Raw genomic sequence first — 27,965 nt, forward strand, 5'->3', positions numbered from 1 at the left:
CAGCTCTGATTTGAATATTATTTTTTTCACCTCTGCAGCCTTTGCAAAATGAGGACTACCTGTTGCATACTCACGCGGCAGCATCCGTGTTGCTATTCAGCAGGTTAAGTCAGTTTTCCCCTCGTTTACCGAGACAAGGAGTCCAGGGATGCCAGCGCCGTCCCCGCTCTTCCCCCGGCAGGCCGGCCCGGGCCGTTTCAGGCGCCCCACGTCGTCTGGCCCCGGATCCGGACCGGGACTGCTGGAGCCAGCTGCCTGATCTTACCTTGGCCACCCTGACTGCTGCTGTGATGGTGCCCGGTGCCCTCAGGCTCCAGCAGTCCCTGGGGCTTTTGCCTTGCGGGGTAATACCTTGCGCCCAGATGAGCGGAGCGGGGGACCCGGCGCGCCCCAGGGTGCTGCCCCCCCAAAACCCCCGGGACTGCCTTTCCCCGGGGCCACTGCCGTTGAGACGTGGATGACTTGAGCCTCCCAAGGACTTCGTGAGCTAAGCAAGCATTTACCACCTTCGTCTGACAGAAAAGGGGGCCACCGCGGCTTGTCCAAGGTCCCGCGGTGCCCGAGCGGAGGAGGCAGAAACATCCCGGCTGCTGCTGCTCTGCTCTACCCATTAGGCTGTGCCTCTTTCCCACGCTTGAGCCTCTCCTCCCTTTCATTTACTCTCCGGGTGCTTTGCAAATGTAAGGGCTGTAATTTCATATCCCCGTGCTCCAAAAGGATGGGTCCGTGCCTTTTGTAGTTTAGCCACAGCCAGGAACTTGCCGATTCCCTCGGATACTCAGCCCTGCCTCTGGGTGAACCTGTGTCTGCCTTGAGCAAAGAGATAATGCGGTGGCTGTTGTTTTGTTGCTGCCAATCTCTGGAGACAGGATTTTCATGAAGTCTTAGCTCGGAAAAAAAAAAAAAATAAATACACGGGCAACGCTATACAGCTCATGGCTGGGAAATTAAAATTTCTCCCCAAATGAGGCTTTCTGATAGGAAGCGGCTGGCAGAGGCGCCCCTATAATAAAGCGTGCGAGGAAAGTAGTTTGCAGGGAGAGCAGCCTGGCTCGCTGACAGAGGGGGCGGATCCTGCGCACAGGCGGGCAGCGCCGCGCCGAGCGGCCCCGGCAGCAGCGGGGCTATTTCAGGAGCCGGGCGGAGGCGGCGGCCGGAGCCGGGGCTGGGGCCGGGGGGGAGCCATGGGGTTAGCGGTGCCGGTGGGCTGAGCGGGGGCTTGCAAGCGGAGGCGAAGGCGAAGGCAGCCGGGGAACACGCCTTTGCCTCAGATTGAGGGGAAAAGGAGGGTTTTTTTGGGCTGCATCACAACTTGAGCTGCATCAAGCTGAGCCAGGCAGAGCGGGGAGCGGGAGGGGAAGGAGAGGGAGGAGGAGGAGACGGCTGCCACCGGGGGATTTGGGCTCGCTTTATTGAAACAAATCAGTGCTCGGGAGAGAGCGGCGAGGAGGAGGAGGAGGAGGAGGAGGAGGAGGAGGAGGAGGAGGAGGTGGGGGTGGGGGTGGGGGGGCAGGAAGAGGGGGATCGAGAAAGAAAAGTGTGAGGGCTGTGGCTGGGAGAAGCAGAAGTGATGAGAGAGCGAGCGGGGAGGCTGGAGGAGGCTGCCCGTCCTGCTGCTGCGCCCCGCGGGGACCGCCGCTCCTGCCGCCGCCGGGCGCCCCCGCGGCCGCCGCTGCCGCCCCGCCGCCCCCGGCCCGCGCCATGGAGGCGCTAAACGGCCCCGGCCCCGGCCCGGGGCCCGGCGACGCGCTGCGGCCGCCGCCGCCGCCGCCTTCGCCCGGCCACCACCACCCGCACGCCGAGAAGAAGAGGCTGCACCGCGCCCCGTCGCCCGCCAGACCCTTCCTCAAGGACCTCCACGCCCGCGCCGCCGCCGCCGCCAAGCCGCCGCCCGCCCCTCCCAAGTCCCCCGGCCTCCCCGGCCGGGCGCCCCCGTCGCCGCACCCGGGCGCCCACCCGCCGGCCGCGGGGCTCCTGGCGGCGCCGGGCCGCCTCTCCCGCCGCCCCGCCGCCCCGGGGGGCAAGGCCGCCGCCGCCGTCACCGCCGCCGGCAGGGCGGGGGCCAAGGCCGCCCCATGCGCCAAGCGGGCGGCCCGCGGTCCGGAGCCGGGCCCCGGCGGCCGGGGCGGGGGGCGGCAGCCCGGCGGCGAGGCGGCCCCGCCGCCCGGCAAGGGCAGGAAGGGGAAGCGGGGCGCCGCGGCGGGCAGCGGCCATGCGGCAGCGGCGGCGGCGCTGGCCCGCGTCGGCCACACGGACAGCAGCTCCGACCTCTCCGACTGCCCCTCCGAGCCGCTCTCCGACGAGCAGCGCCCGGCCGCGGCCGCCAGCAGCGACGCCGAGTCCGGCACCGGCTCCAGCGACCGCGAGCGGGAGCCGCCCGCCGCCCAGCCCGCCGCCGAGCCGACCCGCGTCGGCCCCGGCCCCGGGCGCGGAGCCCCTCCGCCCCCCGGCCCCCGCGGGGATCCGCTGCCCGCGACCCCGGGCGGGGGGCGAGCCCCGAGCCGCGGGGAGCCGCCGCCGGCGGCCCCGGAGGAGCTGCAGCGGGAGGTGGAGGAGCTGCGCTCGGAGAACGAGTACCTCAAGGTGAGCATCGCCCGCGGAGCCCGGCCTTGGCGGGTCCCCGCCCGGGGAAGGGAAGGGAAGGGGGAGGCAGCGGTAAAGGCGCAGCCCCTCCTGCCCGGGGCTGCGGGGTCCGCGCTGGGGGCGGCGAATGGATTCGCGCAGTCTGAAGTCACCTCCCGTGGGACCCCCCGCCCCCGCCGGACCACATGCCCAATTTCACCCGCGGGAGAGGAACAGGGACAGGGAGAGCCAGACGGGCGTCTCGGCGCTCCCCCGCAAAGCCGGGCCGTGGCACGGCTTAAGGGCAGGTAAGGGACTTAAGCGTGTGATCACGGCTCCCTGCAAAAGCCCGATTTGCGGAGGCTGGATGTACGCAAGTCCGGTGCAACATGTACTGTGGCAATGCCACGTTTGGTTGGGATGGTGGTAGCTCAGGAAACCCCAACTCTTTCTAAAGCACCACAAACACTCTACTGGTTAGCAAGACCTTGCTTTCCAGGAACTGTTTTCCTCAGTATCGCCCTTTAAGAAAAGCCAAAGAAACCGGTTCCCTCATTTGATGTGGAAAGGATGACAGCATTATCTTGACTGTTTATGGTGTTACTTTATCACTGGAAAGTGAAACCACTCGTGAAGTACTAGTAGAATAACAAGAGCAGCCATAAAAAGTGTCATTGCATCCTTGTACAGGTAGGAAAGTACATCTATGTGCATTTATCTTCGGAGAAACAGAAAAGCTAAATTCAGGCGTGCTCTGAGCTGGGTTGACCTGTGGGAACCTTTAGTTGGACTTGCACTTACAATCTGATCTTTTGGCACAGCAAAGAGGCTACAACCGTAAAGATCTATAAATAAGATAAACAGATAATCATGTAACCTCAGCTACTGTACCATTTGACTCTGCTGCCAGTGAGAACAATCTTTGTTCCCTGATTTTGGAAACACCCTGTTGTCAAGCAAAATGACCATGGAAATCCATGGGAGTTTTGCTTGGAGGACTGGAGTTGGGTATAACCTTGGGAGAGTAGGGTGGTAAAGATATAGGCTGGGCTTGTTAAGGGGTTTTGGCTAAGGGACAAGAAACGATGTTCAACATAGCAAAAGGTTAACAGCAGAGGTGCTGCAAGGTTCTTTGCTGGGTCTGGTGCTGCTTAATGAACTGGAAAAAGGGACGAGCAATGATACAGCAAAATTTTCAGATGACATTAAGTTTTTTTATCTTAAGTCAAGCCCAGCGAAGACCAGACGGAACTTAATCGTAGACTTAACCCCCGAGGAATGAGGGAAAAATGAAGACAGAGGATGGGAATTAAATCTCAATATTTAAAATTTGAAGCACTTGGAGAGATGAAGGACTGAGTATGCACTTTTCTGGGTTTTAAATGTGTTGTGTTAACTCAGGAGCATCATGAGAGAAAGAGCAATGAAAATCTCTGCTCAATGTGAAACTGCGGGCAAAAATTATGTTAGATTTCAGTGGGAACTGAACAGAGAGTAACAAAGAAAATAATATAATGTTTTATAGATCTGTAGCTGTTACACAGATCAGTGGGTGTACCTGAAATACTTTGGGCACTGCTGGTCATCTAGAAAAGGATAATACAGAACTAGACCAATAACAATTATTGGCACATAGGAAAGCTTTTATAGCACTCATTGGATGGAAAACTCCAGACTGTGTTAGGGAAATGTAATAGTCTATAAAATGTTAAGTAGCATAGAGAACCTTTATCAGAAGCTTCCGTTTTACTTGACAGCCTAGAAACAAGAGGAGATGTAAAGACATCAGAACTGATAATAGGAATTGCTTTAGGAGTAGATAAACTGGCACTGCCATTAGAAGTCTTGGAGGCCAAAAGAGCAGGAGCATCTCTTTGCATTACAGGATTTGCACAATTATAGTACTTAAATTTTAACCCATTATGAAGAATGTGTTAAGCCTCTTGTTTCATACTGAATGTAGTTTTTAACTATGAGAAACTGAAAAAAAAGACTTTGTCTGAATTGTCTAGGACCGACCACTGTTAGGACGTCCCACCTGAGGGACTTTCTGATCATAGGATCTGATTGACATTGGCAGGTCCTAGGTAAAAAACTTTATTCTACATCATTTCAAACTTCTCACCCTGTGCAACAGTGTCTTCAGGTCTTTCACCTTGTTGTCTTCATCATCTACAGCAATTGTGTCCCAACCCTTCTTTGATTTGGACTATGAGTTTTCAGGCTACAAGTATTTCTGAGACCAGTAGGATAATACAGACTGGTTTCTTGGGGCTCTGTGTCCCAGTTGACTTCCAGTGGGCATGTCCTGGTGCCTGGAAAGCCACGAGCTCATGCTGTCACCTCTTCTGAGGGGAATGACTACACGGTCTGTCTGCTCTCCTCAGCCACCCAGGTGCACGAAGTCTTAGCAGTTCTGCTCCTCTCTTGAAATAGTTGGAAACAGCCCAGTGGCGCAAAAGTTACCAGGAGAATTCCCAAACTTCATTTTCCTTTCCTAGGGAAACCTATAAAAACCTTCTGCAAATTAAAACCACAGCATTGACTGAGTTGTTTACTTGCGGGTTTGTTCCTCGTGGTTTTTACAACGCAGTTCTCTTGGTTGGTATTGGAGCGAGCTGTGTTTCTCCTTTAACTGGAGGGGACTAAGGGATAATGGGGAAGCTGTCAGCTGTAAATAGACAAATTATTAGATAAATCCGAGAAGAAACTCCTAATTTCCTGAGCATGGCCATATGCCGAATTTTGTAGTTTTCACTCCTCCTTATCCTTCCCTGCAGCTGGAGCGCAACAGTGAGGGTGCATAATTTTAAAGCTTGTTTCAGGGAAATTTATCATTCACATAGGAAGGTCTTGCACGTATCTTTCACGTGTCTGGAACATACCTTATAGACCATAGTGTGTATATATATTCACATAGACTTAGTGCTCAAGCCTACTGGAGATTAAAGGGCTACCAGAAAGAACAAAACAAACACCATCGTTTGTTTTTATTTCTACTCAAGAAGTGCTAGAAAGTCTCCCAGAATGCTCCATGGAAGCCTTTGCACAGCAAACTGTTGGTGCTGCAAACATCTCAGACTTCATGTACTGTGAGCCAGATCTCAACCTGATATCAAGTTACCGCCTTATATATTTCCAGGGACTGTGATTTTACCCTAGACGAGACTGGCTCCAGCAATGGCCAACTATCTGTAAGGTTAAGCCTGTAGGTGAAATGGCTGAGGAGAAGTGTTTGCATTGGGAAGTCTCTCTTCTACTACCTCTGTGAAATTTCATCATTGATTTCAGTTTCATATATTTCTTGCATAACCTTATTTCAGCTACCTAGGGGGGAAGACTGTAATACTACAGCAGCATTTAAAAGGTATCATTTATTTGTTGATGTGTAAGGGAGAAGTTATGTCGTGGGCCTCTGTGGAGCCAGGAGGTCATTGGTAAGTGCTAGTGGAAGGTAAAGTTTTAGTTATTGCTAGCCAGTCCTGTTAGCACTGGCAAAATACTGCCCACACAAGTGGTTGTTCTTCAGGATTGCTTTAAAGTGTCTAGCACGTGGAGAAGCGTCATGCGCTATGCAAGTCCTTGGGAAACTTTGAAAGAAGCTCTTTGTGGTGTAGAGCCCTCTAAAGGATGAGGGATCCTAAGGAAGAGGGCCCAAATTTTAGCAATTAAAAATGTTCTTGCTGTATCTCGGCCAAAGTTTAATTCAGACTGTTTTAATTAAATAAACGTGCTATCAGAAACAGCAGTGGTATGTTAGTCGTGCCACATGCCCCTTTTCTCTTTACATCCTTCATGGCCACAATGTGAAAGCAGCCTCCTACGTGAGGCATAGCACTTCGTACAGCCCTTAAAATGAAACCGGTGCTTGCTCCGCTTCGCTTTACCGGGCCTCCTCTTCGTGCGTGTGTTGGTGTAAGTTCAACAGGCCAGAAATGCTGCTACAGTGTGAACTAGCACAAAAATATATTCTAAACTATCTTGGATTTATTAGATAATCATCTTGTTTATCTTGCTTTGTCTTTATTCTTTCTATATTCATTTTTATCTGAGACATATGCTGGATATAAATTGAATAAGGGGCTACTCCAGGCCCCGTATTCCACCCCGATACATCTAAAGGTTGTTAATTTTTGTTTAAAATCAGAGTGTGTGTCACATGAGGTTACATTGTATTTCTCAGCTCCCTTGAAACTGTAGGTCTTTGAGTCCCTAGGCCTGAGATGAACTCATGAGGAGTAATACCACCGTTTCTTTTATTAACCAGCAGGGACTTGTGTATGTCAAAGGGTTTCGCAGAGCAAAAATGATGCGAAGTGATGGGACCAATTTTCTTCCGTTTAGTGTGGGTTACCGGGGTTAGCAAAACAAAGCTCATCCCCCATCTCTGCTTGACATACTGCTTTTCCCACCTGGTCACTGGCGGTCCCAAAGAGAACGGAGGCGATAACCCTGCCTGGGGCACAAAACCCGCGTGGCCAGGCTCAACCAGAGTGACGGTCAGCTGTCGGGGGGAGATGTCACTTAGGGGAAGAATAGCGAGGCCATGTGCTTTGTTAGCCCCAGCTGTGTCCCCGTCAACCCCTGCGCTGCCTGGAGGGGATTAGCTGTGTGATGCACCAGGCAATATTTCCCTTGGTGGCCCTCAATAGATGATATCAATGTTGCACCAGCCAGATGACTGCTCAAATGGTTTCAACTGCCCCAGTCGAGGAAGCGTGTTGAAATAATACTGGGGCTAATGCTTGAAAGAAGCAGAAAAGCTGCCAGACGCTGCTCTCGCTCTCGGATCCTGCAAACTTAAACCGGCCCTGAAGTCAACAGGTGCTCACGGTCCTACGATTTTTCAGTTCTCATCTTGTTTTGTGCACAAGCTTCAAGCAATGTCGGACCAGAGCATGACTTGTAAAGTAGTTTGGTTTGAGAGCTAAACAATAATACCAGGGGCCCAGGGACTTTAGATTCATTAATATATTTTGCACGAGGCAAAAATAATGGTTGTTGCTTTCTTCCTAACCAAAGCCTTTTAGAGCATATTTATCCCTACTGCAGTTCTGCTGTAAAGTGGTATGGGGGATGTGTTTATTCCTTAGGAACAGCAGCATCTCCTACATACAGACAGTTTGAGATATTTAAAATACGAAAACAGAGATTACATAAAATCACAGTTCACGAATCTTAGATTTATCAAGGACTTTCTAGAAGTTCTGGATTTGCCAGCACAATAGCAGCTACCCGCTGTAATTTCAGCCCCTCCTCCCTTCCTCACTCTCCCCTCATTTGATTTAATGTATGTTAAATAACCTTCTATTTAGAAAATAGTACTGGCATAATCTACAAATATGGCTTTTGGCTAAATTAATAAATACTTACATTTTTTACATAAACAATTGAATTTCATCCTTCATTTGCATTTTCTTAAATAGTGTACAGTTTATTGGTTTTTTTCTTCCTAGTTTGCAGATGTTTCCAAGTTAGTATATAACTTCTGGACACTGATGCGTTCTAATTCACTGGAGCCTAAAGACTTGCAGTTTGCTAATATACGTAACTGTAAATGCATAGTAAAGAATTCAGTATCCATACATCTTTTATGCAATTTTCTGCATGTAATTTCTCCCTAATAGTAATTTCCAAAATGCCTTTTTTTTTTTTTTTTTTGACTCATGGTTGGGTTTCAGTTTTTAGTCTCTATTCACGCTCCGAGTTAAGAGCTTTTTCTACATTAGCCAGTAATTCAGCTCAGTGAGGGTAGATCAGCAGGCTGACTTAGACGCAGCTGGTGCTGATGTCCCTACCTCTGTCTTTATATGCAGTTTAGGGGTCTTACTTTGGACTGTATTTAGTCTGGCCCCTTGAACAAAACATCCCCATTGTACATGTGTTTTACAGTTGTCCAGAGGACTCAAGAGTAATGGAGCACATTCGGTGCACCCTTGGGGCATACGTCTCTGTTTATTTTATTTCAGAAGGAATCTGGTTCTTGCGTGCTCTGTGGGCTGAATGAGCACGCAGTCGGTGGGGATGATTGGAAAATTTACTTTCAAACCTCATTACAGAACTCAGACAGACTGGCTGGGTAGACACAGCCCATCAGTTGTACAGGTATTCCTGGTCGTTTCAGTGGGAATGACTCATGAGTATGGGTTACTTAGTGTAATAGCTGCATGGCCTGACTCTTTTTCTCTCCCTCTGTTTGTTTTTTTTTTAAGAATCCTAAACAAGGCATATTCCTATAATTTACCCTTAATTATACTTCATTATAAATTAAATCAATAATAAACAAGCATGACATCAGTAAAGGTATTAATGGCTTCTCTTCTGACAGGCAAGTCTTCAATTTGCACAGTACAGATGTGAAATGACACTATCAGTATGTATTTGGGCTATGCAGCGATGTAAACTGCACGCAGGCTTTCCCCTTTCAGCCAATTCACCTTGGCTTGGTAGACTGACAGGGAAACAGTGAATCCTAATTCTGTTGCTTTTGCACTGAAGTCTAGGGGAATCCTGCAAATGGAGCAGCGTGTGTGGCCCTGCGTTGATACAGCCACCCCATGAATCTCAGATGAGTCATCTCTATCAGACCCCAAATAGCTGGCCTTTAGGAAGTCATTTGGGCCAAGTACCTGAAACCGTAAGCAGTTAGACTCGGAAGCAGGAGCAACTTGGATATCTACTGCAAATTTGGAAAAAGCTGCCAGTTAGCAAGTTATTTTCTTTCCCACACTTCCATTTGTTCTTTCTCATGACCAGGGTGACATCTGGAAAGAGAAGCAGTTTAGCTTTTTCCTAAACAATGTGCTTTCTTCCAGGACTCTCTGCCTGGTGCTGTTCTTACTGAAAGTAATAACATAATTACCATTAAATTAAAAGGGATCAAGAGGAGGCTCTCATCCCCTACAGGAACATAGAGCTAAGTGAAGCTTCTCATGCCACCAGCACTTAACCTCCCAATTTCAATTGCCACTTTGGGATGCTGGAGCAGGTCGTCCCTGTTTAAGGAAGGGAGCAGGCTCTCCATTTTTTAGTTGCACAAAGAGGGATGGCCGCTTTCTTACTTGTTTGTTTTAATTACTTTTAAGTGCCTATTCTGATCTTTTTCTTCAGTTTTACAATATTAAAGCTCATGGTATGAAGCTCAATACCTCCTGAGAGAAAGAGCTTTAATTCTCACTCACAATAATAATAGTAATAAGAACAATACATTTTAATGAAGCCAGGGATTGGGTTTATCTAGTATTTCCAACTGCCTCGCAGCCAAAACATCTTTTTTGTGAATGACCGAGCTTGGGATTCTTAAGGTTCTGGCTTTGCTGTATTTACCTTTGATTTCACTAATGACTGACATGTTTTCCTTCAAAGCGGTAGGTTTGCCAGTTTAGTAAGTAGGACCATCATAGTTTCAGTTTTAATTTCCACTTCCCTGAGTCTATAACTTCGCTTCCTCCATTTTGTGTGCACGCATCACTTTAGAAGAGGATTTAAGCTGTAGGTGTAATCTTAAGTTTTGTAGGTGTAATCATAACAGACTTAGGAGATGCTAACACAAGGTTTCAGCATCTACAGCAGAATCACAAGTACCTACCAAGGAGAATAAGCTGTTATGAACTGGAAGCATCTAAACCCTTGCCACTGGTTTTGTGGCCTGTATTGAGAGCAAGATTATGTCTTTACTGTAACTAGTAAAAGATTATCCCAGCATTCATAATTGTGTGCTGTCATACAAAATCTGAACCACATATTGTTTTCTTATATTTTGACGTTTCAGAGGTGACATACTCCTGTATATATATTTTTGATATATAAAAATAGGACTTCCTCTTGCTACTCAAAAAGATTTAGTCTGTCCCATTTGGGTTTTTCCTCCCTGGGCTGGACAGACTTCGTAGGTCCTAGCCCCAGGCACTGCAGTAATACAGCAGAAAGCGGGCTGGCGCGGCATGCAGCTCGTACGGCAAGGTTTCTGCTCCTTATACGGTCAAAATTGTTTGTGCCCTCATTGTATTTGCATGTATGTTGCTGTGTTTTAAAGCTCATCCAAAGGATGCTGTATTCCTAAATACAAGGGGTCGGGACACAATCTGATTTCTATATGAAAGTTTTGGGAGTAGAAAAAAAATTAAGTGTGGAAAAGAAGTTCAATTCAGTCAAAAAAAAATCTGAGAGGAGAACTGTGCAAGGTTTTAAAGTACAGCTTTCTTGATTGTACCCTAAATTTTAGTTTATCTGCAAAATTACACTAGAGAAAATAAAACTGTGTATTTATAATGAAAACCAGAGGCAAGCATAACAAAAAAAATCACAGACTTGCAAAGTCGGAGTTGTGCTGTTAAGGGAGATGATTGAGAAAACTTAAGTTTTCCTGGAGATAAAAGACAGGCCAGCGCTTGCAGCTCTTTGGGGAACTTTTTCAGTAGGAGGAAAGACAGCGGATTCAAGTCTCCAATGGAGACAGAGTGACTCTTAAGGCTGGGAGAACTCCCATGCCCACTGAGAGGATTTGGGAATATTCAGTTTCAATTAGATGACTGTTTCAGGGATTGGGTTGTTTAAAATGATGTGAGTGTCTGTGCTGGTTTTGGCTGGGGTAGAGTTAATTTTCTTCATCGTAGCTAGTATGGGGCTATGTTTTGGATTTGTGCTGGAAACAGTGTTGATAACACAGGGGTGTTTTCGTTACTGCTGAGTAGTGCTTACACAGAGTCGAGGCCTTTTCTGCTCCTCACACCACCCCACCAGCGAGTAGGCTGGGGGTGCACAAGAAGTTGGGAGGGGACACGGCTGGGACAGCTGACCCCAAATGACCAAAGGGATATTCCACACCATATGACATCATGCTCAGCATATAAGCTGGGGGAAGAAGAAAGAAGGGGGGGGATGTTTGGAGTGATGGCATTTGTCTTCCCAAGTCACCGTTATGCGTGATGGAGCCCTGCTTTCCTGGAGATGGCTGAACACCTGCCTGCCGATGGGAAGGAGTGAATGAATTCCTTGTTTTGCTTTGCTTGCATGCGCGTCTTGCTTTACCTATTAAACTGTCTTTATCTCAACCCACGAGTTTTGTCTCTTTTACTCTTCTGATTCTCTCCCCCATCCCACCCCAGGGGAGTGAGCGAGCGGCTGTGTGGGGCTTAGTGGCTGGCTGGGGTTAAACCATGACAGTTTCACTTTCCAAATTTGGTTGTAATAAATGCTTTGAAGTCAAATATTGTGGATTATTTGTCTTTAGAAACCAACCAGATTTACTAATTCCAAAACCTGATATAGATAAGAAGGAAGTTTAAGAGATGAGCAATAACATTATAATTGCTCTTTGCCGGCCACTTAATACACAAAAGCCATTGCTTAGCTCTTAAATATAAACATCAGATTATAAACCAGATCCCATTAATTTGGTGATGACAGATGTTTTCCTTTATTGTGGATTTGTGTTTCAAAAGTCTCAATTTACAACCAAATTATTAATCTAACATTAGCATTCTGAAGATGATATTAAAAAGTTAATTGAACTTAAATCTAGTTGAGGTAGATTCAACTCCTGAGTCTGCAGAGAGCCCTAAGTAATAACTCTGGTCCTGTTCATCCCAGAGGGCTATATTAGCTCTGGCAGGTAAAGACTGTACTTCTGGTATGAGTACCTTAGGCAAAATACCTAGTTAATAAACTGGTAACGCAAAAGCGTACTCCTTTTCTTAGGTTCAAAAGCCACTGCTACTCTCTAACCAGTTTCTAAAACCTTGACATGTTCTTCTGCATCTCCATCTTTACTGGGTAAACTTTTACTTTACCTCTTGAAAGTGTCTATAAATGTGAAGCATAGTGAAAAAGTGTGTACATTAGTGTGTAAAAAGAAAAACAGGTCTCCCCAATTCACTCAAGCATACGATGCTATATTTTTCTTTTAAAAAATATCATTCATTTACCAAAACTTCACCAGTGTGTTGGCTGTAAACTGTCCAGAGTATTTGGGTATACCCTGAGGAGGAGTAGATATGGCCTGGACTGTAAATCGTTTTGAAAGAATCCTGCTGGGTTTGGTCTGCAGAGCTCGTTTGCTTCCTCGCAGTCTGCTGTTTGTGGTTAATGAATGTATTTGCAACTTCTGAGGATGTCATTGCTGCAAGGGTAACTTCTGTTACTGTGCTCACACTATTCCTTTTCAGGCAGTGTATGGCACAAGCATGATCCAGCTCACTGTGGAGTAACCCTTGAGTTTCTCCATCCACACAAATATTCTACTCCTGCAGCCGTCCCAGGGAGATTGTAGGACAGGCTGTCCCTACAGCAGAAATGTGAATATATTGAGAATGCACAGCGATATAGTGGGCTTGCGAGAAAACCTGTCTGTCCTTTCTGAGCATCTAGGGAGAACTGGGAGGGCTGTACTGGTGGAGCAAAGCCTCGCTGCTGAGCCCAGAGTGGTCATTTTGGAAATAACAAGCCTTGTGCTTACCCAAAATTTGACTTATGCTGGCTCAGCTAACGGAAGTTAAAACATAGCTGTATAAATACTGGAGTTTTTATACGTGGATGGGATTTTGGTAGGAGTAACACTATAATTCTAACATAACTATGCTAATGAGGCTAAAGAAGTTTGACATGTCTTCCTTTGATCAGGACTGTGCTCAGAGACAAGATCTGTCCCTCACTTGTTACTAAAGCTCCAGTGGAACAGGATGAATACAGGGAAAAAGGCGACCGTCCATCCAGTTAGGCCGTGGGAAGGGGCAATGGTTGAGAGGGGGGGTGTAGGGGGAGGATGTAGGCAGATACGTTCATGGAGGAACTGGACAGGGATGGTCCAGCCTGGGGGGGGCTTTGTCAACGGAGCTGACTCCATAGCAGCGTCTTCTCCACCTGATACAAGTGTGAAATATTCTGCAGGCATCCTTGGTATTTCAAGTGTCATTTACAGATCTGAAGTGAGGTAACAGTGCAGCTAGCACCGGTGCAAGTTCTCCTTGAATCTTATTTAAGCTGTGTTTTCCACAGAAAATTTGGTCTTTATAATATCAAATGCAATTTTAAAGAAAACGATTTAAAAATTAATAGTTCATTTCAAATATTCTCCTCCTGGCTCTTTTTCTTGATTTTTTTCCCCAACTTTGTTCAAAGTTAGTAGAGTCATGGTTTTCCTCTCACGCAGTAGTTTAATGGCTTTTACTCCTGTGCTTGGAAGACCTTTATAAGAGTTTTAGCTCTGGAGCTTCAGTCATGCACTGATTAAACAAGTGGGAATGATAGAGCTTATCCTATTCAGCCATAAATCTTTAAATCTGACTTTAGAGAGCATGTGCCGCTCATGTTATAATGTGGAACTGGGACAGTTCATGATGCCCAGAAAAGAATGACCAGGTTATTCCCACGGGCACAGGTTTTATTTTGTCCCTGTGGTCCTGTTATTGAAATGTGTGTGCACACAACAGAAACCCACTTTCTCTCGCACCCAACCCATCTGTCATTAAGCACATGCACGGTGCTAGGCTCAGATGGGACAGCATTTTCATATGGAGCAGTTCCGTATTTGGTGTGAAGATTCATTGAAGTTTTCAAGGGACAATTTCAGTTTTAGGAAGTGCTGGTGGTTAAAAAGGCATATCACACAGAGATGCTGACGTACTTGGTTAAGTAGGTTTACTGTAGTCTCAATAAAGCAAGGAATCAGTTCAGATAGTGGCAAAGTATTACGCACTTTTTATTTTAATTAGAGATGGTAAAATGCAGGTGTTACCAGTTTCAGGAGACAGATAAGCATCTGGTCTGTTTTTAATTATTAAAGCAATTGTATGAAATATAACAAGAATTCATTAATTTAGTTCAGCATAATTAGTCAATGTTGGGATAAAACTTCTGTTCCTATGACTTCTGGAGCTGCATGTTGCAATCTGTATCACTTCATTAATATGGTATCCTAGTGAGCATGTTTCCTATTTTGCTCCCACGGGTGAGATTTAGAGGTATGATGGAGCACTGTTTTGACTTCTCACAGGATGAGCTGGATGAACTTCGGGCTGAAATGGAAGAAATGCGTGACAGCTATTTAGAGGAAGATGTTTACCAGCTGCAGGAGCTCCGGCGAGAGCTGGACCGGGCAAACAAGAATTGCCGCATTCTGCAATATCGTCTCAGGAAAGCGGAACAGAAAAGCTTGAAAGTTGCACAAACAGGCCATGTGGATGGAGAGCTCATTAGGAGCCTGGAGCAAGATTTAAAGGTGGGTGAGAGATTCATATTCAGAGCAAAAGAAAGCAGACCGGGATTTGGCTCCCTGCAATGGAAGGGAAGATGACACATGAAACAGGCAGTAGTTCTCCAAACGTCAGGACCAATTTCCTTCTTCTGTGGTGGAGAACAAATATGCAGCTTATCATCATAAAAAGATGTGTTAGTGAGCAAAAAAACGTGCTTAGATTCAAAATGAAAGAAATGCAGTCAAGTTACATTTGTGCATTTGAAAGATTTAAAGGGTTTTGTTTTACTGGTTTTACTGAAAACCTTAGCTTTGTAAAACTGTATAAACAAAACCTGATATGCTTTTCCCAATTCATGCTGTTTCCTTCCTTTTCTCTTCTTGCTTATGCCAAATAACTGAAAAAAACCTAGTCAAAGTTGCATTTCTTAGTGCCTAATGAGTTACTCATAACAGGAACAGACTGTTATAATATTTTAGCAAGGCAGACAGAGAATCAAAATGCTATTCCCATAAAAACAGAAATTCCTGTAAAAATTATGTTCATACTGAAACAGTTTTTATATTTTTCAGAAATGTTTCCATCAAGGCTAAGCTTTGTATAGGCATGATGCTTATCTAGCTTTACTTGTCTGTCTTAATAATGCTATCTTGTAGCTGTTCTGAAAATATCTTCTGTAGAGAGGGACTGCTTACCACTAGAATTATTAAGCATTTTGTACTTAAAAATGCAAAACATAAAACCTTCTGAAACTGGAATGATTGGTTCCCAGCAGTGGAAATGAGAGTGACATATCAAATCGTCAAACTTTTCAAAATGTCAGACCTAATTTTCTCTTTTATGATAGAAAACAAATGATAACCTCATCATAATAGAAATGATACCTTACTCAGTAAAAATGTTGTACATAGATTCGAGTGAAAGAGATACTGAGTTTTTTTAGTCTGTTTGCTTTGTTTTTGCTGACTTGTTATTCAGTAATTCATCATTTTGCGTGATGAATCACCTTTCCAAATGTTTTTGGAGTAAATATTTATTCTTGTTAGGCTGGACTCAGAAAACCTAAGCTAGCATATATCTCTGTGCTTTCATATCACTCTTGCCTAGTTGTGATTGCTGCTAGAGCAGCAAATTTGGGTGGATGAGACTAGTGCATGGATGCGGCTTTGATGGATGACCTGTCAACTTTACAGCACAATTCCTCATCTTTTGTTTTATCGACGTGATATGCTGCGACTTTGATGTGAGGGTTTGGTATCTGCTTGTTCCCTCCTGCTGTTCATGGCATTGCCTTAGCATAATGTGGAGAGGGAGCTGGAGGTGGGTAATCAAATATATTTTCATCTTGGATTTCTTTATTAGAAATGAATATTCATTTTGGTACTTGGAAGGCTTGGAGTCTTTCATCAACAGTCTCATAATGAAATTAAAAATCTCTTGGCTGTCTAGGGTTGTAATATGCTTCCTACCGTAGGAGATGTACTGTAGCTGTTGCTCCTCATGGATCCTCTTCATGCATTTGTGCTCTTCTGACCAGGTAGCCAAAGATGTTTCTGTCAGACTGCACCATGAGCTGGAGAGCGTGGAGGAGAAACGTGTTAAAGCAGAAGATGAAAATGAAATCCTTCGGCAGCAAATTATTGAGGTGGAAGTATCCAAGCAGACATTGCAAAATGAGCTGGACAAGTTAAAAGAGGTAAGCAATAGTCAGGAAAGCCATGCAGAGTGGTGTTGCTGGGTTAGATGGGAAATTTGGCACGCAAGTATCTTAGACTAACTCTTACATGAAATGCCTACTGATCTTGCTTGTACAATTGCCCAAAAGATCTCCTCGCCTTTGTTGTATGTCCCAAATGTGTTGGTAGTTTAGAAACAGTAGAGAGGTAGAGGAGTGATGCTGGGGCTTTTGTCCGGGGCTTCTGTCCCATTTTAAACTGCCTCCTCAAAGCCTCTCTTCCTAGTGGAGCAAAACTATCCCTGGTTTGAGTCCGGCTAGCTTTGACTCTCCTTTACGCAGCCTGGGACTTCCACCTATTTGAGAGTCAAATGAAGTGCGCGTGACTCGTCTCTGAGAGGATACTTTGGATAGGCAAGCCGCCGCTTTGGCTGGTGCTCTTCAGTGGTGACAGTGGGAGCCACCAGCGTGAGCTAGGCAGCAAGAATGTAGTCTGTAATGTATAAATAACATTGCACTTCAGGCGCAGAAACGCTGTCTGTTGAGAAAAGGGATCATTTCAATTGGAGCTGACACATAGTCATACTGGGTGAAGTGGCGATCCTTGGAAGCGAGTGAGCTGAGGAGCAGGGGACAGTAAAGGAAAGCCAAATACTAAGCATGGCTCTTTGTCGGAGCCCACATCCTGGTCCGTAGTGGTATTTCTGTTCTCTTAACAGTACAGCAGATTGGCAGCTCACAGCCTCTGCTCTGTTTTAAACCAGATTGAGATAGAGCATTTAAACATAATGAGGTAAGGCATTTATCTTCTGAGCCCTGGTCAGATTTAGAGAGCTGGTGCAATTATGTGTTATTCTAATCTTTCAAACAATGCTTGCGAGTCAGCTGGCACAAAGCCTGACTCAGTTTTATAAGGACAACCCCTATTTAATTTCTCTGTGTGTTTGGGTTATGAGGAGTCCAGTGCAAGAGTTTTGGAGCATTTTGTACCTAACAGAACAGATCATCAGCCGGTGTAAACATCAGTGTTGCTTAGATTACTTAGGAGCCTGACGCAAAAGATAAAGTCTGCATGATGTATTAGCTATTCTTCTTTCTCAATGTTATTTGTGAATGCTGTGCTTAATGGACATGATACCATGTTACAGGGTCTGCAGTCTATATTCCATACAAAAATACTGTGTCATCCACAGTACCGAATGTACTGCTTGTTGTTGATTAACACACAGGTCCACTACATACTGCTTGATGGTCTTTGGGATTAAGCAGTTTGGGAAACTAAATTGTGGGTGAGCAGTGGGAAAGAAACTGATCCAGCAGTACTAGAGTCTCAAGCTAGCTCTAACCAGGCTGAATTTACCCTGCTTCTTAGATTGCTGCAGCCTAGCAGGGCAGGGAAGCCCAACTAACTCAACTACCTCTCTGCTGCATTGCAGGTTGAAGTGAACGTACCCTTACTTTGGAAGCAGACTTTGCCCCATAAGAGGCAAAGGCTGGAGGAGAGCTAGGGAGAAGGGGAGACGGCAGGCAGAATGATGGGATGCTTTCGTGGTGATCTGGAGGCAGAGCAGGGCATAAGATGTAGCATAAGAGGTAGTAGTAGTAGTAGAGAGAGTCTGGTTTTTCATGGCATAAGTGGTGGTTTCTCTGGGAGTCAGAATTTCACAAGGTCACAGTAGGTGAGAAGACAGAAGTTTGGGTCCTCAGCAGGTCACACAAGGACAGATGAGCCAAAAGTTGGAGAAACACAGTGATATGTGTGCCAGATAAGTATGTGTTTGCAATGTTGTTGACATTGCTGAAAAATAAAAAAAAAAAATTCTTGCCTCAAGATGTGTTCAAATAACTACCAGAAGCAATGCCTCTTTAGGAACATTTAATGTGTACAAAGCTCTAAAGGAATGTATTATAGACATGCCAGTGGGAAAACTAGTGCTTTATATATCAGGAGAAAAGTGACCCAAAGGCCATGTAGCTTCTTCCTAATCCACCCTAACTATACATCTCGTCTATCTAAAGGCTGACACTTAGGAGGACCGACCGTCTTTCCTATCCAGCCCTGGAGCATTGCCCGAGACCCAGTTAGACAGTATTCACTCTCTGATATAGCTCACTGTCACCATATGCTCATTTTCTGTAATATCCTTGACTATTCTCAGCCCTGTTCCTCTATCATCCTCTGATCCACAAAAAGGTTTTCTCACATCCGCGTTCATGTATATTGCTTAATTCAGTGCTAACTTCTGCTTTGTCCTGCCGTATAATTCCCTCGGATCCAGTGTTTCGCTGCAGTGGGTGGCATATATGTTGATTACCTTTAATACATTTTGCATGCTGAAATATCTTTAGGAATTGTACACATCTCTGAAAGCATTCTTTCTTTAAAGCCACCTTTGTTTTTTATCATAGTCTTTTGAAGAATTCCTAACATTTACGATGTTTAGTGCTGTTATGGATTCTTTCACCCCAATACCTGTTTCAGTCTCCTGTGATACTTTCAACAGGATTTTTTTGGTGTGAAATATATACAGGCTTGCTCTGTCTAAATAAAATTCTTATTTCCTTCAAAAAAGCCTTGCAGTTTTAACTGGGAAATTCATTTTTGCCTCCTCCTGACCAGGTAATTTCAAGTTGTTGTATTAAGTAGATATGAGACAGGCTTTCCTCTTTAGTCACTAGATAATATTTCTCAGTGTGTCTCAGCTTTGCAAATAATAGAAGCAAAGTTACAACAAAGAGGAAGGGTGACAAGAAGTCACCTGCCATGTCCTTCACAGTGCTCTTATCTCCTCTTCTACCGCTGTGTCGTAGCTAATGTACTTCCCTCCCCAGTCCCAGATGCTTCTGGATTCCCGTTTCATGACATGCTTTCAGAAGCTTTTACATAATCTATCAAAACCACATCCAGACTCTTGTTTTGTTCTGGCATCTGCCAGGTACTCCCCATCATCAAAATATTCTGGTTTTCACTGATTGTTTCAATAAGGAGCTCTGAGATCATCAGTGAGTCACTTACAGGTTTTTAGGATACTGCCACCTCTTTCCCTTTTTTTTTCTTTTTCCATAAGCGTGCTCCATCCCTCCAGCCTTTTGCAGCACTTCCAATAGATCTATTTTGAGCTAAGATATGGATCAGTAAGGATTTTTAACCAATACTTGTGTATTTTATTGACTTCTGATGTCTTCCAATTAGACACCATTCTTCTCTGAATGTCTTCATCAGCTCCGTGGCATTCACTTTGCTTAATCATGCCACTCTACTTCCTTTTTTTTCAGTCCTCTTAGCCAAAAGATAATATGGTGCTTTCCTTTCCCATAATGCTTCCTAATTTTTTTTCAGATTTTGTTTGTTTATCACTGTGTACGTTCATCACTCTGCTACTCTTGCCTGAAATACTTCCACTGATTCTTTTGAAGCTACTTGTTTTACCGGGTAATAATGTTTTCTCTCTGAGTATTTTTTAACTTCACTGACTGTACCAAGTTTTTCTGCTTCAGTGCTCTCTAACTGCTGCAGCACTGTGGTTCATTGAATTTTTTTCCACGATTACATTCACCTACTTTTTCAGTTTCCTTTTTTCAACTCTTCTCTCTTCCTTTTTTTTTTTTTTTTTTTTTACTGTGAACTTTTCAGCTGGTTTTGGGCCTCCCTCTGATGTCTTTTTTGTGGCATTCTCCATCAGAGCTTCAGAGTTTTCCTACCGCTGTGAACACTTCTTTGTAGCATATCCTTGCAAAACCGAGATGTCTCTAAGAACTGTCCCTTCTAGGAATTTGCTAGGATTTTCTGTGACTTACCAAAGCTGCTTTTTCCTTATAACTTCAGAAGCAAAGGCAGTGTACCCTCACAGATTCGATAAGTACATATATCACTGCCAAGGCTTGCTTGCTTTTTTCTCTTGTTGTCTAGATTATTAATATCGCCATTTGAGTCAACAGGCTGCCAGGAGAGAAAAAAATGACTCCATCACTAACAGATTACCTCAGCAACATCCCTGCAACTGTCATTTTCCCCTTCCTAATGTCCTAATTCAGCTCATGAGAAATACTGATGTATATTAAGAATTTAACTTGGTCAACCAGCAAGCGTTCAGAAAACTCTTTCCAAAGTTTCCTTACTTTGCACCAATGCAAAACCCTTACCAATTCTCTCCTGAGCATCTACAAGCCAGATCTTTTCTCAAAGGCTTGACAACAGCAAATGGATTTTCTTTGCGATCTGAACATCTTCCACTCAACATCTAACCGATCCCAAACCTCATTTCCTTGGAGCCACCAGGGCATCAACATCTAACCGATCCCAAACCTCATTTCCTTGGAGCCACCAGGGCATCTTTAGGGAACGTCTTCCTTGTATTTTCTCAGCAAAGATATTTCACAACTAGATGATCTATCTTTACCGTAAGTTCAAACAACTATGAAATCATGCTTGGCAAGTGTTGGGTGCCTTTATGTACAGTGATCATGAATTCCCCTGCAAGTAATACCTCTCAGAGTAATCCTCTCTCTAAAAACTCCATACCTGGGGAAGAATAAACCATTTTTGCTACTTATTGTAGAAATGCGCTGAGATGGCACAGGACCCGCTCCTGTTCCCCATAGGGAGAATGAGTCGGTCGCTTGTTCGCAGCTGCTAAACATGTATTTTCTCGCGTTCTTTGTCTGGGTTTGGCGTGAGCCAGGGAAGAGAAAGAGGCACGGTCATGGCAGCGCTGACGCTGCTGGAGAAGGGTAGCCCTGCCGGACTGGACAAAGAGAGGGGAGGATTAGGGATGGGGGTAGCAGCTGCTGAAAGATTTGACGTAAGTGCTATGAAATGGTTTAGCCTGAAATGAATGAGAATTGTGTAACTGGGAAGAAAGGGGCATTTATTGCTTGTGGGATGGCCATACCGAGCAGGTGACAGTCTTTCTTTATTGCTGCTGAAAGCAGAAGGACCAGAGGGGGAGCAACCGGAGGTGTTGCTTTCTCTCTTGCAAGGACCTCTGGCGTAGCAGTGACCTCCCCCGTGACACTGAGGATTTCTTGGCCAGCTCCTAACTTCAATTGAAATCATTTGTGCTTCAAGCCCTCCAGGTTGTTGGGACCGTTAGTCAAATAACTAACAGCACGAGTGCTGTTATTTGGGCATGTTCACTTGGGAAATCACTTCCAGTTGATGGAGGACCATGGCTGCAGCTTGTGTTCGCTGGTGTTTTTACAAAGAAAGGCAGAGACAAAATGGGAAGGCAAGAAATACTGTTTCCATTCATTTCCACATGAGAGGAGAGAAGTGCAAGTCCACTGGCCGTTAGTAATGTCTCCAACACATCTCTCTAGGACACAGACTGAGATGAAAACCAGTACATACTGTAAATGGGCTTTCCCAGGTTACCTGTGGGCTTTTTAGGGCAGTGGCTTCTCTCAAGGCTCTTTCATCCAAGGCTTACTTGCTAATGGGGATGCTGTCATGCCTGAGTTTACCCTCTTCTCCTCCCCTGGAGCACCTGATTTTTAAGGCACAGTTCAAGAACTGCTGCTTTTAACAGTCAAAGTAATTTTTCTGTTAAAATATCTGTTCCTTTTAACAGAGTGAAAAGCTGCATTCAAATGCTTATAAAAATTATAGAAATATACAAGATGAGATGAAATATCTTTCAGGCATAGAGACAAATTTTGCTCCAAAGTGCATGTGCACTACTCTGTTTAACATCACTAGAGGTAGAAAGCATTTTGCTGATAGAAGAATTTAGCTCTATAAACATAATATAGCAAAATGACATCTTGAGGCTACTTCTTAGAGCTGAGCATGACAGTCTGATTTTCATTACCTTGAACCTTCTAAGTAGGGCATAATACATGCAGCATGTGTGTAAAGCATGATTATTCCAATCTGAAATCACTTTTCCCTCTTTTCTCTCTGATATAAATACATAGATACGGTGCAAAGTAATACACAAATGGTGAAGAAATTATTCTTGGTGAAAACACACTTGTTTGTAGAAAACACTGCCAATATTTTCATTAGCTAGGACTTCATACATGTTTATTAAGGTAGCACATAATGTTCTTCGGTCATTTCTCAAATGAAATTTACTCACTGGGGTGAAGTAGGGCTATACTGTGAAAAATCTTTGATTTTTGTAATATATGAATTTTCTTAGTTATGAATGAGTTTAAATGATGGGAATTTGCTGAGAAACAGGGCAAAGAGAAGACTTGTAAGCTATAGATTAAATAACATTAAAAGGGCTAAGCAAGATCACCATGTTGACTCAGTAAACCTGCTTAGAAGTTACTGCTTAGACAGTTATAAGTAATGAAGTCTTGTGCAATAATCATAACCAAACCCATTAACTGCATGAAAGTTTTACCGCAGCACCATGTTGTCTCCAGTATCTTTTTTTCGCTGTGATAATGAATTGGTACCTAAACCACAGTGAATGATTTATACTCACTATGGCATTTCAGGAACTGTACAGATAGATAGTGAAATGGTCTGCTCAGTGTTGGTGCCAACAAACAGGGTGGAGAGAAGGAGTGGGAATGGATCTGGCTCGACTCAAAATGTATAGCAGTTACGAGGCAAACTCAGTAACAATTATTTTTTTTTTCCAAGGAATTCTATTATACATCTTCTAATGCACTGTCCATATTTCTTTTTAGAAATTTTAAAAATAGATTTAAACAAAAAAAAAACCCTAAATTTTCAAAATGTTTTGTGCCAGTCTCTTATGCTTATAAATGCCCCTCCCCCCCCCCCGCCCCAAACAGTATCTGCATCTGAATTTATGATTTACCACATAAATTGCCACCAAGCTCCAGCTAGTCTTTATTTTCTAGGTATTTGCTATTTGTCCACACTTGCCAGCAATCATCTGACACTGCTTCCAAATCCTATTATAATGTTTGAAGTGAGGGGTTTTAAGAGAAAATAATAGTGACTCTGCTGATCAGATCCAGAGTTTTGCATCATGCAAAAACCCCTGCTCTTCTGTTACTCAGCCTGAGCAGAGCCTCTCATCCCAGACATGGGCTTCCCCTAACTCACCCTCTTCATGGCCTCGCTCCCAAATACGTTGGTGGACCTCAACTGGCCTTTGCATATGGAGAAATTACATTTAAGTGATGGCATTTTGCAGCAGGAACAATGACCTACCATAGCTGCATGATTGCCCAGGTACCGGTTCGTTATAAGGAAACCTTCTTTGTGTAGTAACTGAAATTCCTCTATGTCCCATTTGTCATGTATTTTTCTTACTATATAGCAGAAGTCTTTCAGTAACTAAAAGATTGCTACCCTTTCAATAGCAGAGACTGGCATGGAGATAACCTCCACAAAGCTCAAATTGTGTATTGGTCTCCCCATCCTCCACTCAGTTACCAAAAATAATCCTGCTCTCTGTCACATGGGCTTCAGCAGTGACAGTGCAAATAAACTGTAGCCTCTGTGACATCTATATAAAACTTTAATGGGAAAAATATGGGCTTATTTTTCATTCCTTCCCTTAATCTATTCACAACATAATTAAAGGTCTTCCTCAGCAAGTCCTTGAGAAAAATTGGTAGCAAATCCTTCAAGTGCTGTTCTGGGGGGAAAAATTAGGGCATGCTCTCCATATTCTAAATCACATTTCAATTGGGGCATAAGTCCTTGATGAAGACAGTATCCTTTGCTTTCTTTGCCAAGGTGTGGGCAAGACTTTGTTCCAGAGCAAGCAAATTTTCGCAGCATGCTGTTGTTCTGTGAGCAGAAGCTGGGATTTAAAGCTGGAATATCCACAGCCAAGCGTACACTGAAGTTAATTAGGAATATCCCTCGTCTTTTTGCTCTCTGGTGAAATTCAGATCAGCCACTGTCTGGCAACTGTTCACGTGGGAAGTGTCATACAGTGTTTGGGGTGGAGATGGGTACCCAGGGCGTTGCAGTTTCAGAGATGTCTCATGCCCTGCCTTCCCTGCCAGACCCTAAGTGAATCTGGCCTTGAGCATATCAGGGAGCTCCAGCTGAAGGAGAAAGGGTATATAAACCTGTAAAAAAGCACCCTTCGTTTGGCACTCGGTGCAAGCTGGCATCGCCAGCAAACTCAGTGCCACCGCTCCTGCAAGGCGCAGCTTTCCTGCCGCACTTTGGCTGGCTCACAGTGAGCAGGCGCCAACTGTTTTCATCTCACATCGCCGGTAATTTCATCCCAGCATCTGGAGCTCTGGGTAGCGGGATGGAAAAGAGGAAGAGACAGTCTGTCAGGGTGAGAAGAGGAGCTTTGTGAGATGCGTAGTTTCTTACCGAATTTTCCAGATTGCCTGTGGTTTTTGTTGTGGTGATGCTGCATGTAGGAATATGTGTCGCATCGGAGTATTGGCAGCCACAGGGATGGCACTGTCCGGAAATGCTTAGGCAGGTGAAAAAAAGTCAGAGCTATTGATTTCTGTCCTTCTTTGAAAGGGTTAATTGATTATTTCTCTTTTCATATTAATTATTTACACTTGCTTCTCTAGCTCTATTTTTAAAAGGAGAACATAACTTATTGCACAGATAATTTATGAATTATTAACATATCACTACTCAAGCTGTCAGAGGATGAATGAGGGGGAAACATCTGACCGTCTTGGCAAGTTTTGCATTGCCACATGCTACGGCACTGGGCTTTCCCCCTTCCCTACGCCTGGCACTCTGCTGGTAAGCCTGGCTCTGCCACCCAAAGCCATGCTGGCTGTCAGGCAGCCCAGCTTGGCAGTGCGTCACGCATTGCCTGGATCCATCAAGTTGTTCTCCACTCCCCTGGAATGGAAAAATGGAGTCGGTCGGTGCAAGTAGGTCGGGAAAAGGGTTTAAGTGGCAAAGAGGTGGAATTGAGCAGCTGGGACTCTTCAAGCAACCTCTAATCAGCACATTTTGCTGTTTTCTGTAAATAACCTGTTTCCTTTGTGCCACAGATGAGGATACTTTCACCCATCTTGCTCTTTTCGCAAACCCAATTTGTGCCAAAGCAGTGGCATGTGCAGTATTTCAGCCCCTTTCTCATCCCCATGGGTTTTGCCAGCAGTTATATCGCCAGGGAGCTCACTGCAAGGCTGGCATGTTTTTTCACCCCGTTCCTACACTCAGCCTGCTGAGAAATGCCTGGGAAGGAGACAGTTTCTGTTCTGTGGGAGGAGGTATGGCGAAGCCTTCGCTTGATTTGGGTTTGGGTTTGTGCCTTGATGTGAGAAAGCCTGAAGCTTCTTTTAGTACCTGTAATGGTGGTTCATTCAATCTAGAAAAATGACACATCTGCCCCTAATGTGTACATTACCTCTGATTTCTGTGTTTCCTTTTCTTTTTACTGTATATTTTGTTGCAAGATGAAAGCTCAAGCCCAAATGAATATAAGCATTGCAAGATATTCTTACCCGAATACGAAAATTTTAGGTCTTGCTCCAGTGATAGTAGCTGGAGCTGAGGAGGGTAAATTGTGTTGATATTTAGGGACGTCAACATAATGTCTACGTGGGCAGAAAGAGCAAAATGATCCATCTGAGATTGCCAGATGTACGTATTAGTCTATTTAAGGCCTCTTTCTCAGGGATCACTCCAAAATAGTTACAGTCCAATCTTTTCAGCGTGCTTTTGCTGCAGTCAGCTGTGCCAAGAGAAACTGGGTCTTGTGCAGAGATTGGTGAAGGCAGCTCTCCTCACCGTTGCTGTGTGCAGAGTTCAGGATAAATTCCCATCCCTGAGTTCAGTGGTGTCAAAATGGCAGATTTTGAAGTGATGAAGGAGGGAATAAAGTAATTAAATGACATGATAAACAGTTCTAAGCCAGATTTAAATCTGAAAGCCTTTAATTTGCTTTTCTCTTTAATGTTTTTCATCATATATAATATATTTTTCTACCAAAAATAATTGAGGATTGTTTGTTCATCTCCCCTTTCAGTTTTCAAGACTCTGGTCCTTCATAGAATCATAGAATAGTTTGGGTTGAAAGGGACCTTTAAAGGTCATCTAGTCCAACCTTCCTGCCATGGGCAGGGACATCTTCAACTAGATCAGGTTGCTCAGAGCCCCGTCCAAACTGACCTTGAATGTTTCCAGGGATGGGGCATCCACCACCTCTCTGGGCAACTTGTTCCAGTGCTTCACCACCCTCATCGTAAAAAATTTCTTCCTTATGTCCAATGTAAATCTACCCTCCTTTAGTTTAAAACCATTCCCCCTTGTCCTATCACAACAGGCCCTGCTAAAAAGTCTCTCCCCATCTTTCTTATAAGCCCCCTTTAAGTATTGAAAAGGTGTGATAAGGTCTTCCTGGAGCCTTGTCTTCTCCAGGGTGAACAACCCCAACTCTCTCAGCCTTTCCTTATAGGAGAGATGTTCCATCCCTCTGACCATTTTCGTGGCCCTCCTCTGGACCCGCTCCAACAGGTCCATGTCTTTCCTGTGCTGAGGGCTCCAGGACTGGACGCAGTACTCCAGGTGGGGTCTCACCAGAGCAGAGTAGAGGGGCAGAATCACCTCCCTCGACCTGCTGACCACGCTTCTTTTGATGCATCCTGGGATACAGTTGGCTTTTTGGGCTGCGAGTGCACATTGCTGGCTCATGTCCAGCTTTTCATCCATCCTTCTCGGCAGGGCTGCTCTCAATCCCCTCATCCCCCAGCCTGTCGGGGTTGCCCCGACCCAGGTTCAGGACCTTGCACTTGGCCATGTTGAACCTCATGAGGTTCACATGGGCCCACTTCTCGAGCTTGTCCAGGTCCCTCTGGATGGCATCCCATCCCTCAGGCGGGTCAACTGCACCACTCAGCTTGGTGTCATCTGCAAACTTGCTGAGGGTGCACTCGATCCCACTGTCTATGTCATTGATGAAGATATTAAACAGTACTGGTCCCAGTACGGACCCCTGAGGGCCACACTCGTCACTGATCTCCACCTGGACATTGAGCTATTGACCACTACCCTCTGGATGCGACCATCTAACCAATTCCTCACCCACCAGACAGTCCACCCATCAAATCCATACCTCTCCAGTTTAGAGAGAAGGCTGTTGTGGGGGACCATGTCAAAGGCCTTACAGAAGTCCAGGTAGATGACATCCATAGCTCTTCCCTTGTCCACTGATGTCACTCCATCATAGAAGGCTATTAGGTTGGTCAGGCAAGACTTGCCCTTGGTGAAGCCATGTTGGCTGTGTCGAATCACTTCCCTGTCCTCCATATGCCTTAGCAGAGCTTCCAGGAGGATCTGTTCCATGATCTTCCCAGGCACAGAGGTGAGGCTGACAGGTGGGTAGTTCCCAGAGTCCTCCTTTCTAAAGGAGTCCTTCTGGTTTTCCATTGCCGTACTCGTGTGTCTCTTATAATGACTTGTCGTGGTTTAACCTCAGTCAGCAACTGAGCACTACGCAGCCTCTCGCTCACATGCCCTCCACACCCCCCAGGTGGGATGGGGGAGAGAATTGGAAGAGTAGAACTGAGAAAAACTTGTGGGTTGAGATAAAAACAGTTTAATAGTTGAAATAAAACAATAACAACAACAACAACAACAATAATGTAATAATAATAATAATAATAAT

At 45.0% G+C, this 27,965-nt stretch overlaps 1 protein-coding gene across 6 annotated transcripts in view; it reads left to right on the forward strand.

Moving 5' to 3' along the window:
• Window positions 1–2,498: 2,498 nt before the first annotated feature.
• Window positions 2,499–27,965, forward strand: part of MTCL1 (microtubule crosslinking factor 1) — a 113,023-nt gene continuing 87,556 nt past the window's right edge. For 4 of the 6 annotated variants that reach the window (XM_076329955.1, XM_076329956.1, XM_076329957.1 and 1 more), the window contains exons 1-3: window positions 2,510–2,583; window positions 14,555–14,779; window positions 16,294–16,452. In XM_076329955.1, the coding sequence (XP_076186070.1) occupies window positions 14,582–14,779; window positions 16,294–16,452 (357 nt within the window). In that variant the 5' untranslated portion in view covers window positions 2,510–2,583; window positions 14,555–14,581. Of the gene's footprint in view, window positions 2,584–14,554; window positions 14,780–16,293; window positions 16,453–27,965 lie in introns of all 6 variants that reach the window. The other 2 variants (XM_076329953.1, XM_076329954.1) reach the window with 2 other exon arrangements.

Source organism: Aptenodytes patagonicus, chromosome 2 (genome assembly GCF_965638725.1).
Source record: "Aptenodytes patagonicus chromosome 2, bAptPat1.pri.cur, whole genome shotgun sequence".
Classification (NCBI taxonomy): domain Eukaryota; kingdom Metazoa; phylum Chordata; class Aves; order Sphenisciformes; family Spheniscidae; genus Aptenodytes; species Aptenodytes patagonicus.